Source organism: Hyperolius riggenbachi, chromosome 1, assembly GCF_040937935.1.
Source record: "Hyperolius riggenbachi isolate aHypRig1 chromosome 1, aHypRig1.pri, whole genome shotgun sequence".
Classification (NCBI taxonomy): Eukaryota; Metazoa; Chordata; class Amphibia; order Anura; family Hyperoliidae; genus Hyperolius; species Hyperolius riggenbachi.
Window position 1 is genome coordinate 222,646,003 of NC_090646.1, and position 13,025 is coordinate 222,659,027.

Below are 13,025 nucleotides of genomic sequence, written 5' to 3' on the forward strand. Positions count from 1 at the left end.
TCACCTGTGCAGTGCAGCTATGCATTTGCACTGCATTATGGCATTATTAAATATGGAAGCCTCCACTACCCTTCTCATCTCGGACTCCCTTTAAACATGTATTTCTGAATTCTTATACATAAAGTTAAAAATGTCACGGTGTTCCTGATTTAACTGCAGATCACAAAATCCTTCTGTTACAGTGATCAGATGAAGTCTGGCTGAAATTTTAAATAGACAAAATATAAGGCTGCCCCCTGGGAATAGAAGCAAACATCAGAACTGCTGTGGTGAACAGAGCGGAGGTTTTTTTGACAGCTTATATGAATATTTTGTGAGGAAGTTGCTGACAAATGTGAGTTAGCAATGCAATACTGCAACGTCTCTGGCAAGACAATTATCAACAGCATCAAAGATGGTGCGAGTACCTGAAATGCAGGTACGGATATAGTAGGGAGGTGCAGTAAACATCATATCAATTACAACAAATCACATGTTCTTTCTACTAATGTGTCAGAATACCAGTGCTCAATGATATCGTCTCTCTAAAGAAGCCAGCACTTAATCATACTGTTCATCAATGCTTTACTGTAGGCAGATATTTTTTTCTAATCATAACTAATTTGCTGCATGAAGCAAGTGCAAGTCGTCACTTGACAAATATCTCACAGTGTAATCTCATGATGGACTGGTTGTCTGGAGCTGCTTCAGCAAAGCCAGCTTTCTAATCATCAAATATAGAGCAGGTTTTGCTAACTGTATCAGTAAAGAAAATAATTATAAAATACCAGTAAAAAGGCCTGCCCATTAAAAAACGGGGGAGCTAGTCTACTTTAGGGGACCCACCGTAAATCCCCATAGAGAATTGGAGCTGTGCTGAAAACGGAACAAATTTCCGCTTTCAGCTCTTTTAAACCCCCACAAGCTATATATCTTTGGAAAGGTTAGAATCTGCTCTAACGAATTATGCTACTTTCGGTGAGCAAAAGGTGCAACTCACCATGTAGGAAGCGCCGGAACGGCCGCGATCGCGGCTCCGTCGGCCATCTTACTTCTGTGCTGCTCATATTTTTCTCCCTCCTCATTGGAGGGATTGTTAGCTGGGGGCGTGCCAGAAACTGCTCTCCCTTCTCCCCGGACAAGACCAACGCAGAACTAGCTACTGACGTTTTTGTTTTGTTTGTTTTTTTCTCTGGCACGCCCCCAGCTAACAATCCCTCCAATGAGGAGGGAGAACAATATGAGCCAGCACAGATGTAAGATGGCCGACGGAGCTGCGATTGCGGCCTTTCGGCGCCTCGTTCACGGTGAGTTTCAGTTTCTTCTCACCGAAAGTGGCATCATTCGTTAGAGCAGATTCTGAGCTTTCCATACATGTATAACTTGTGGGGGTTTAAAAGAGCTGAAAGCGGAAATTTGTTCCGTTTTCAGCACAGCTCCAATTCTCTATAGTGATTTACGGTGGGTCCCCTAAAGTAGACTAGCTCCAAAACGAGCGCTAGGCCACAGCCGCTAGCCCCCTGTAACGCGCGCACAGACTCGTCCTGCTTGCCCGTCCCCCACCACTGTCCGAAGTATTTGCACACAGGGAGATGTTGCTTGCTTGGCAGTTGGAAAAGCTGTTATTTCCCACAATGCAATGAGGTTTACAGACAGCAAACTGTCAGGTCTGGAAGCATGGACACAGGAGGACACAGAGATACAGGGGTTTTATTATATAGGATGTATCCTATTCAAATGACAGATAATGAATCTATAGCAGCATGGGGAGGAAACCCTCTACCAACAGTTATAAGAAATGGCTAACTGCTCACGGAAGTAAGCAAAATTGTGTGATAATGCTGCTTTAGTGTAATAATCTTCCATCCCTTACTGATACTGAATGTAAATATTAAAGGAAATGTATGATACGTTTTATTTTTGGCTTACTGAATATATATTAGTCTCAGACTTGGATATGCATCTTCAGAACACATTGACAAATGCAAACTCAAACATTAGAATATTGTGCAAAAGCCAATTTATTTCATTAATTCAGCTTAAAAGATGAAACTAATATATGAAATACTCTCAATAAATGCAAAGTTAGATATGCCCAGCCTTTATTTGTTATCATTTGGATGATTATGGCTTACAGCCTATGAGAACCCTAAAATCTCAGATCATTAGACTATTGTGATCAATGTTCAATATTCTAGGCTCGAAGTGTCAGACTCTAATCAGCTAATTAATCCAAAACACCTGCAAAGGGTTCCTATTTTGTGTATTAGTTTCACCTTTTAATTTTAATTACTGAAATAAATGGACTTTTGCACTATTATACACTGGGGATAGTGGTCAATGCAATGCTAATAATGTTTCTGCTGGTTTATGCCAAATTTGTATGGACATCTATGCAGTTTGATTTGATTTGCATACATTTCCATAGAACTGAATTATTTGCATCTCATTGAGCATACTCCTTGCTGTAAATTAAAAACCTAGGAAGGTATGTCTGAAATTGTACCTCCTGCTTGTGTAGCTGTCTCCTGGGATAGCATTGAGCCAATGACATCAATAGATTCATAAGGATTATGGAAAGTCCTGTCCACCTGATCTTAGCAAGACAGAATATTTTATATATTTTTGTCTGTTTTCTGGGTATAGCAGTCCACGGATTGAAATAGAACAGTATTTGTATCATTGTAAAATGGGCAGTCCGTTTACCGTATTATTGTTATTAACAAATGGAGGCAGTGGAGGAGGAGGGCTGCATACATCTGTCTTATATTACTATGTCCAGTAACGTACGGTGTTTTTGTGTGTTGTTTTGCATACTGTTCACTCTTGATATGGTTTTAACTGTTGTGTTTTGGATTTGTGACTGGATTGGTGTCATGTAACTAAGGAACTGCTATAAAGTAACTTTAGTATAAGGCTTTTTAGCTCCTTTGGTCTTCTTCACTAGAGATAAACTACATTGTTGCAGAACATTAGGTTTGTAGTAAATAGTGTCTTTTTAACTTTTCCTATTTTAGTGAAATTTGTAGTTCTAAAAGAATTTCACCTTTCTCTTAAATGGAACCTGAAGTGAAGGGAATATGGAGGCTGCCATTTTCATTCCAATATAAACAATGCTACTTGCTTGGCTGTCATGCTGAGTATTTCTCTTTAGATGTTTTTGAGTCACATATCTGCAACAAGCATGCAGCCAGTGGAGTCAGACCAGACTCAAATCATCTGATTTGCATGCTCATTATTCTGGGCTAGTGAATTAGAAGTAGAGCATCAGCACAGAAGTTTGGCATCTGGCATTGTTTATTACAGAATGAAAATGGCAGCCCCGCTACTCCCTTCACTTTAGGTTCCCCTTTAACAATTCTCCATCCTGATCAACTAATAACCTCCCCACCAAGCAACTAATAACCCTTGCCCCCAGTAACTAGTAACTCCTTCCCCCCACAACAAATAATCCGCCCTATCCCCAATGACTAATAACCCCCCTGTGGCCAAGAATGGCGCCTGCTAAATAGCGGGTGCCGGGGCAGCCCCCTTTGTGAACTGCAGGTACAAGTAGCGGCCGCAGTTGCCATAGTGGACGGCACCGGTGCCCACTATTTAGCGGGCGCCCATTTTTGACAATGCTATCATTAACTGCTCAGACAGTTCACATACATTTTTCTGCCATTTATGCAAGTAATGCCCCTTATACTAGCAACATGCATGTTGTGTCTGTAACACAAGCTGTGCTATTTGACCAACGCACATTGTGTTACTTGCATAAACGCTGGTACAATTTACCTGAGCTGAGAGCACACGTACGTTTCACCACACTTTCTTGAATTAGATTTTTGGTGTCAGCATTGTGTCTGTCTACAAGTATTTTAAAGATCTGCTTTGAAAAGGGTACTATTTTTTATGATTTGTGCTTTGGTGCACAATTAGTATTCACGTGCATGTTACTAAATTCCTGATGATCATATTGTCAACATTTCCATAACATGTAAAGTTTGTTTCATGGCTGTATCAGTGATGTGATACTACAGTGTATGGGGGCTGTACAGTATATCATACATTTACTGCATGCGATATAATATGATAAACCGTGATATAATGCAGTATATGTCATGAGTGCTTTTTGTTGCCATGTGAATAATGAAAAGAGTTGTTTAGTTTTTGGTCTTGTTGTTTTCTTTCATCGTATTGTATTGCTTTAAACTAAAGCTTACAATTTGTTTTTCATCTTTCATCCCCGCCCATAAAGTGTTTTTTTTTATTATTATTATTATTTTTAACTGTAAAAAAAACGAATATTGAAGGTATAACATGTTGCTGTATTGAGTTCAACAATTGCTGTTTTGGGTAGTATTTATTTATATTGTCCTTTCTTTTTGCCATACACCATCAGCAGTTGGCTGATGGTGTAATGGTTAAGGGCTCTGCCTCTGACACAGGAGACCAGGGTTCGAATCTCGGCTCTGCCTGTTCAGTAAGCCAGCACTAATTCAGTAGGAGACCTTTGGCAAGTCTCCCTTACACTGCTACTGCCAATAGAGCGCACCCTAGTGGCTGCTGCTCTGCTCTGGCGCTTTGAGTCCGCAAGGAGAAAAGCGCAATATAAATGTTATTTGTCTTGTCTTGTCTAGTTTACAGTAAAGAAAGGCTGCTTTGCCGAAATGTCTTAGAAATGAAAGAAACATGAAACAAAGGAATATGTATAACAAGAGCTATTGAAGAATGAATGCTGTTCTAACACTATTTGATAGAAAGAGGCATGTCTGAGCAATATTCAGGCTATGTAGGATTTAAGAAATGAGCAGCAAGAATGGAGGAATCCTGTCACTGTGTATACAGTCTGATGCAATGAGGATACATTACACTGTGTTAGGGATGACGGGCAGCTCTCTGATTCTTTGTGAAAACATATAGGACATCTGCCAGTGAATGGCCAGCGGTGTGGAACATGATCTCTGCTGGGTACCGACTACTCTCTGTGAACCTGAGATAAACTCATTTCCCACCCTTGAAACTGAGCTTAGTTTCTTATTTGGGCTGTACTCTTCACTACCTTTATACAGTGTGTGCAGGAGCAGTTTCTTTGCCACATCACTTTTATTTCCAATAGACCATTAAGGAAACATATACTTGAGGTTTATTTTATGTAGCGTACATCTCTCTTTGGGGACGACAATGATGTAACTCTGGCATCTCAATTAGTGTTCAGCCCAATCATATTCCAACCCATAAGGACATAAAGTGTAATATATTCATGGAAACAGTGTAGCTGAGAACATATCACTTTTATTTCGGTGTCTTTTTTTTAGAAAAGTAAAAAACAAAATACTCTACCAATCAACCTGTTACTCTGTATGTAATCATTGCTGGCTTACAGCTCAGGAAGATAAGTTGGGTTGAGGTTTTGTATCTCTCCAAGCAATATTTCAAGTCTCTTCTTTGGTGTTCTTGTACACATAAGGTTTGACAAACATGCATAATCTTTCATAGATAGTAGGAGGGACAGGATGAATTCCTAATATTATTTTATCGTGGATTAAGAAAACATGATTTGCTGGAAGATTCTACAGTGAATTCACAGCCTGTCAGCTGCTCATGTTCACCGGCCAGGTGGTTGCCGGGTAACGCCACCACCTGTCAAACAAGACACACACCGCATTACCAAAGGCTACCATTCGGCTGCATGCAATTTCAGCGGAATGCGCCTGTGGCTGGCAGCTGGGAGGCTTACCTTCCCAACAAACATGCAGGAAAAGAGGTCTAAATTGGGCCCCCCATGTTGTAAGAAGGGGTGTGTCTGGAACCGGTGATGTCAGAAACTTGTATACATTATGCAAATGAGCTTGGTGTATAGTATGTAATGTAAATAGGAGAAGGGACTGCAGTTAAAAACAGCTTGAAATGTTGCATTGTAATGCAGGGTCACAAGAAACTCTGAAAAGGACACTGCAGCAGCATGATGCCTGGCTGTAGCAGATCTGTATCAATGGCAAAGACAGTTAAATGAGACCAAAAGTTGCAGAGGTCTTCTATTGATTGGTCATTGTCTGCCGCATTTCTGCTGAATTAACTGTTCTCAATGAGGAGTATGTTTAGTTCATTAAACAAAATGATTTCCAGTGAAGTTTACAGCACAATAATGTTAATAAATATCCACACAGAATGTCTGCTCATCTTTCTGTAAATTATACATCTGTAAGTGGATGTTTTAGGTTATGTGCATCGGCTTGGCTAGTCCATTGGCTGACACCCAAGGCAGCATCCTGTGAATTTGAGGTTCATTGCATTATTGCTCAGGTTTCAAACTACAAACATGATTGCTTTAAGCAGTGTTACTGCACATTTCCCTTCTAACAAAGATCAGAGCAGACAAATGTGGATTGGAAAATGGCAAATCATCTGTGAGAGACGTTTCCTCTACCCTCCTTTATTACATGCCCAATTGTGATGGATACTGCATCTCTGAAACTATTCCATGTCTGTAGTCAAACACATACACTTCAGTGTTCGTGAAGCTGTGTCAGTTGATGTCGATGATCTATTTAAACATTTTCATTTTGCAGCTTTACAGGTAAATGTTGTTTCAGTCACATGTCCAGGTCTGGATTGTCTGTTTCAGCTTATGATTGGTTGTTTCCTGTATCATTGTTAGGTTTCTGTATTCCAGTGCAGGCATAGTGACAGCAGGCACACACTAGAGGCTGGTCATTAGCATCTTGCTGTAGTCTTGACAGTCTGGCCCTTCCTAGAGACTCTGTCTTCCCATGGTGTGTCTTTAGTATTAGGCTTGGCGGTAACACTGTTTCCAGTTCAGTGAACTTTCTTGACTTCATCGCTTGTTTGCTTCTCTGCAGGAGTCAACAGAGAGCTCAAATACCACCATTGAGGATGAAGATGTAAAAGGTAAGCTATAAATAGATGTTATGAAAGCTACCATAGAAAAGAGTGGCTTTTGTATTATGGTAAAGGTAATCTGAAGCCAGAAATGCATTAGTAAGGATGTGACTGGTTGCCGCCCGCAGCACCCTTGTGCTCTTGGAGCTTACAGCTAAAGTTAATATTAAGGAGAAAAGTCTTGCAAACCTTTTCTCACGATCTTAAATGCATTACCTTCAGAATTACTAAAAAGCATGTGTGAATGAATCCCTTTATCAGGGATAATCTATAGTTCTGATTCAATTTCGAATTGATTAATCTGCTTATTTATGTAAATAAGCAAAATGACTCCAGGCCTGCTGTGAGTGATTGTAATTCTACGAAGTTATATTTGCATTGCAGTTCTAATAACACACCAGCTCTGTTGTACTAATGTAATTTAATGTTTAATTATAATTTAATATTCTTAAATGGCCTTTATCTTTTAACTATGATTTTGCAAATGAAGGTAGTTTTTGTCTTGTTTCTGTGATATTGTTGGTGCTCTTTAGTGAGTAGAGCACTTTGACTCAGCAAACTAACATTAACTCACTGTTCCTTTGCTAGTATGTGTATTTCTGAGCACAGAAATACTGTGGAGTAATCTCATTGCTCATTTCATAGTCTGCTGTTCTGATCAGATGTCTGTGTCTTTTTCCAGCTTTTCTGAGTCCATTTTTACTTTTTAATACTCAAAACGATATTCTACTCATGAGTGGAAGTATCGCCTTCTAATCACCCCTGCCCTCCGATATATCACCATGTATATTACATAAGAAAACAACTATCCATGCTGCCTTCCCTGTAATCTAAGGTGCCTAGATAAAGGCACTTGTCTGCATCATGATTCAGTGGCAGAGTCTATCCAGGGCATGCTTTGTGGCATTATTGCACAGTATCACCTAGGGCCATGTCTATGCGTAATTGGGTATGTGCATGCTTTAGGACCCGGGAATGGCATAACAACATACAGGGCTGTGGAGTCATGATGAGATGATAGTCATCATAAATAACATATATACAGTAATAGCCGTGCTTAGTCCACAAACATGAACTAAACCAATCAAAAAACAAGTTATTTGTGCTGCTGCAATAAAGTAGTCACTGTATTTTTTAAGTCAGATATACAGAACTGATAGTGACTGTACATCTGATTTGTACACGGGATTCTTTTATATATAATAAATAACATCTCTGCTGTAAGAATAAAGCCAGTTGTGTCACTAGTAGGGATAGTCAATGAGATGCAAATAATTCTGCATTGATGCAAGTTTATGCAAATTGTGTATGAAAATATATTCATTCACTTTGCTTATGAAATCAATTAATTTGATATGTGGTTAAATGTGCGGTTGGTGACCATAAATTACGGTAAGTTACACAGTAGGACTAATACTCTACATATGCACTCCCCAAAGAACTGTCGTGAATCCACTGAGAATGTTGTGTACATTGAACGCAGTGTTGTCTTTCACTCGTAAACTTGGTTTATATTGTACATTATAAATGTGTAATAGAGGAAGAATCCCCTCATTCTCCTGCAGATTACACATCACTCTTAGATGTACCCACAGTTAGATTGCCCTGGGCCCAATCTTGGTTCCTGTCTGCACCCTTTGCATGTACTCTTACTAGTTTTGATTTCTAGTTAACAGCTACTCTACCATCATATCCTAAGTTTAGTTAAACTGCAACACTGGTATAAGTAAAAAACACAGAGGTACTCTAGTGCTTAAAAGTTATAATGTCCCAACACTGGAACCCCATATCAGCTGTGTTTTGGTGCATAGGTCTGCCCCCTTGACAAAATGGCCCTGGCCTTCTCTGTATCAGATATAGAAAAGGTAGAGGCCTTTTTCTGCAAGGTGGAGGGCTACACACTAAAACCTGGCTGATATTGGGCTCCGGAGTTATTATACAGACAACACAAAAGAGAACAAGAAGTTCCCTAAAAAAACGCACCACTCAGTACATATTCACAAATATATATCATCTTTATTGAGCACAACTAGAAGTAAAAACACTTAAAACCATTAGTGCGGAGGCACTCTATGATAAAATGCTGATATAATATATATAAATCTTGACACAATGCCTACAAAACAGGATACACTGTAGATACCATATGCAAAAATATATGAAGACTGTACATAAAAAAATAATAAATAACAGTTGGAAACCCCTGTGTAGATAACCAGCTACATGTGCACAAAGGTAAAAAGTGCATACATAAGTGCATAGAGGATGGATCAGAAAATTATAAAGACCATCCACAATGTGAAGTACAAGCAGTGAACTACATGGAGCAAGATAAAGTGCATAGATGTGTAAGGTTACCCAGGAAGAAGCTAGAAGGAGGAAGGCAAAGGATCGGTGTGCCTGGGCTAGTGTGGGGCACACCGATCCTTTGCCTTCCTCCACGATACCCTGGTAAGCTTCTAGCTTCTTCCTGGGTAACCTTACCCATCTATGCACTTTATCACAGGCCCAATGAGAACTACAGTGCAGTGTTGAATGGCTGCAATCTAGAGATGGGTTGTCCCTTTACATCTCTTTGGGGGAATCCTCACTTATGTGATTTTTTTTGGCTAACCTGACCCTGGAGGCTGGCCACAACTTTTTATCAAGCAACTTAGAGACATAGCACTTGAAGGTGAGATATTACCCTTTAATGAACTAAAGAAGCACTGAACATTTCCTAATCTTATGCTTTCTCGTTAATTGCAGATGAGACATGCCTTTCAGATCCAGTTCAATGATTAATTTAATCTGGTTTCTGATGTTGCCTCCACCTGGGCCTAAATAATTTATATCATAAATGGGCATTAGACATACCTGACCTGTGGAGAAAGAATGGAGACTTGCTTTGGTGATTTTACCCAGGCCCTGATCTCTTCTATTGACCAACACATTGAATTTTAAACTTCATAAAATCTACTACTTTTCTTTCCTTCATTTACATCAAAAGTCATCGGATAAACCAGATAACTGCCTTAACTATGGGGTTGGGATCCTTTGATTGTATGATCCCATGAAGTGATTTGGTTATTTTCAAAATTACAGCTGTTTTGGACTGAATTACAGAGCACATCAAAAGTCATCAGGATTGATGTTTGCTTAAATCCCAAATCTTTTATTTTATTGGTTATCGATTGTGGGATTTGGTGAATATCTTCTCGGATGCAGTAAATACTGCAAATATTGACACATTTCACACAAAAGAGATGGCTTTAAAATGGATGCAGCCTGCTACATTATCTTACACCATCCAGGCTGAACTGGACCTCAGTGTGACTAATTTTCTTCCATTTCATACTTGCCTTTATGAAAAGAAATAGCTCGCAGAAATTCCTAAAACTTTGGTCTTCATGGTTGGATCACTTTCAAATTAGTAATACATGATTAACTAGTCACTAGGAAGACAGCTAAATAGTCTCATCAGTCCTGGACAAACTGCATTTTAGTAAGATGTGGCAGATGGATGATACCTTGAGCAGCACAAGACTTTATAAGCAATAACTTTAGAAATAACTTAGGCTCTCGATGCTTAAAGCGTACCTGAAATGAAAAAAAAAAGTTAGATGCTTACCTATCAGAGGGAAGCCAATGTATATTCCAGAGGCTTCCCCGATCTTCTTAGGCCCCTCTGTTCCCCCCATGGACGAGCTTGGCTGCACTGCACAGGTGCAAAGAATGGCTCAGGCCTGTGCAGTAGCATGGAGCTGCTTGTGTGTGGCTTTTTCCTCCGTGCATGAGCAGCTTTGTGCAGCTGCACGGGTGTGGACTATACTGACAAGTGCGTAGTTCGTCCCCACATGTACATGGAGGGGAGAGAGACCGTGAAGAATACCAGGGTCCCAGTGAGCAGAAGAGTGGTAGAGATGGATTTGGGCAGCCTCTGGATCAACTAGAGACTTCCCTCTATAGTGGTGAGTATCTAATTTTCTTTCTTTTTTTTAAGATTTACCTTAACGGATAGCAAAATGGTGGCCAGATTGGCTTTTTTTATGAAAAATGTTAACTGTTTTGTTGATGAATATGGTCACCAGGTGCGAGGAAAGGTTTGGGCTTAAAGGTTGAGTTGATGTTAATCTCTTGTAGTTATTGTGACATTATCTAATAAAAAGTACCTGTGATAAAAGGGTAAAAATAGAGATGCAGGGCTGGCCACAAAAACTCTTGGCAGCAAAGGAAGGAAATGGGCACAATCAAGTGATGTGCACTGGGGAAGTAACGCCCACTCTCCTGGCAGTTTCCTGTTGCAGAAGTAATCAGAAGGCCAACTTTTCCAAAGGGAATGTTTTTAGATGGCCTTTGTCAAATATTGAGTGATGACATAATCTACTATTTACCTTTACTACAATCTAGGGCTTTAATAAGCCAGCCCTAATGGGCCCTACTGCCTATACTTAGTCCTTTTCACAACAGGAACTCAAAGCTGAATTTTCCAGTTTATGGAGCTGGCCAAGAACTGTCGGATTATGCCTTGCTGATCTTATTGCCCTCTGCTAAGCACAGCCAGCTTTAGAAAGCTCCCAAGACATTTACAAATCGAAACATTCCTGCTATGAGCACATTATGGCTTGCTGATAGAGTTTTCCTTTTGACTTCTATGAGACAATTTTTTAATACAGCTAAGTAGTGCAGACCAATGAGTTCATTTTCACATTGTTTTAATTTACATAGCAAGCCTGCTGTTCTCTCTCTGCGCCTCTGAAGACATTATAACCAACAGCTTTTTCCTCTACAGAGCTATGCAATTTAAAGCTATTTGTGGAAATGTGTTAAGACAGAAAAACACATGTTAAAAGCATTTGACCTGTATGTATTTTAAAACATTTAGGTACACTACATTATTTTATTATACTTACTGTGAAGTGGAAAAGAGTCTGTTGAAATTACCAAGCTACAGAGGCAATTACTTTGAAACTATATATTTTTAAAGTAAAACTGTAAGCTGCATACTTATAAAACCACTGCAATAAAAAAAAAATAGGTGCAAGGCATTAACGATAGTAGAACATCTGTCTTTTTAACAATATTCTATTATCTTCTACTATGTGTAGTAGAATATCAGTATTGTTACTCATATTCTATTATCGTTCTGATATCCCCTTCCCACACTAACCTTCCCTGCATCTATGCCTAACACAAACCTACCCCCCACCTACTCCTAAGACATAACCTACCCCCTGCTTACACTAACACTTACCTTCCCCATACCTACTCTTAACACTACCCTCCCTCCTACCTAGACCTAACACTAACCACCTGTTGCGTGCACCTAACACCAATACCGCCACTATTAGTAAAGTTATCAGTAAAGTTAATGTAATCAAAGCGACATGCCCAAATTCAATAGCCTGTGCCTTCAATAATCTGTAACCGGTAAAGTAAAGGACCACTTGACACTGGAAGCATCTCCAAACATTGTACCAACACTGCTGACACACCTCTCCCACTTCACAAGCCGGCGAGTGCATAGGTAGTTTTGAACAGTGCTCACCATGTGAGGGGCACAGACACAGCGTGAAGGCAGCTGGTAAGTTTAGGATCACTACTGCACTATCCATACACTCCACTTTCGGCTCCATGATTGTTCTGCCCATCATGTGGGGGGAGGCTGCCTACAGGGAGCACATCTAGCTATGGGGGAGGGGGGCTTCCTTGAACTGATCACACATCTTGCAATGGGGAGGGGGCTGCCTTGAACTGACGGCACATCTAACTATGGGGATGGGGGCTGCCTTTAACTGGGGGCACATTTACCTATGGGGAGGAGTGCTGCTTTGAATTGGGAGAACATCTGGTTATGGTTAAGGGGGTTCCCTTGTACTAGGGGCACATCTGCCTATGGGGATAGGGCTGCCTTTAACTTGGGGAACATCTGGCTAGCTATGGGGAGGGGGTCTGCCTAGTACTGAGCTCCCATCTGGCTATTTATACTGTGGAGGGGACTTCTATGTGAGTCAATCATTTTTTTTCCTGGTTTCTGAGGGAAAAGTGGGTACCTCAACTTATATGCCAGTATATATTATTATTTATTTATAAAGCGCCAACATATTCCATGGCGCTGTACAATATAAGAAAACAAACAAGGGATACATAATGATACAGACAGTGATATACATCAAATA

At 40.0% G+C, this 13,025-nt stretch overlaps 1 protein-coding gene across 15 annotated transcripts in view; it reads left to right on the forward strand.

Moving 5' to 3' along the window:
- CAMK2D (calcium/calmodulin dependent protein kinase II delta) overlaps positions 1-13,025 on the forward strand; it is a 330,923-nt gene that overhangs the window by 288,594 nt on the left and 29,304 nt on the right. For all 15 annotated transcript variants that reach the window (XM_068280781.1, XM_068280836.1, XM_068280817.1 and 12 more), the window contains one exon: positions 6,828-6,876. In XM_068280781.1, the coding sequence (XP_068136882.1) occupies positions 6,828-6,876 (49 nt within the window). The remainder of the gene's footprint in view (positions 1-6,827; positions 6,877-13,025) is intronic.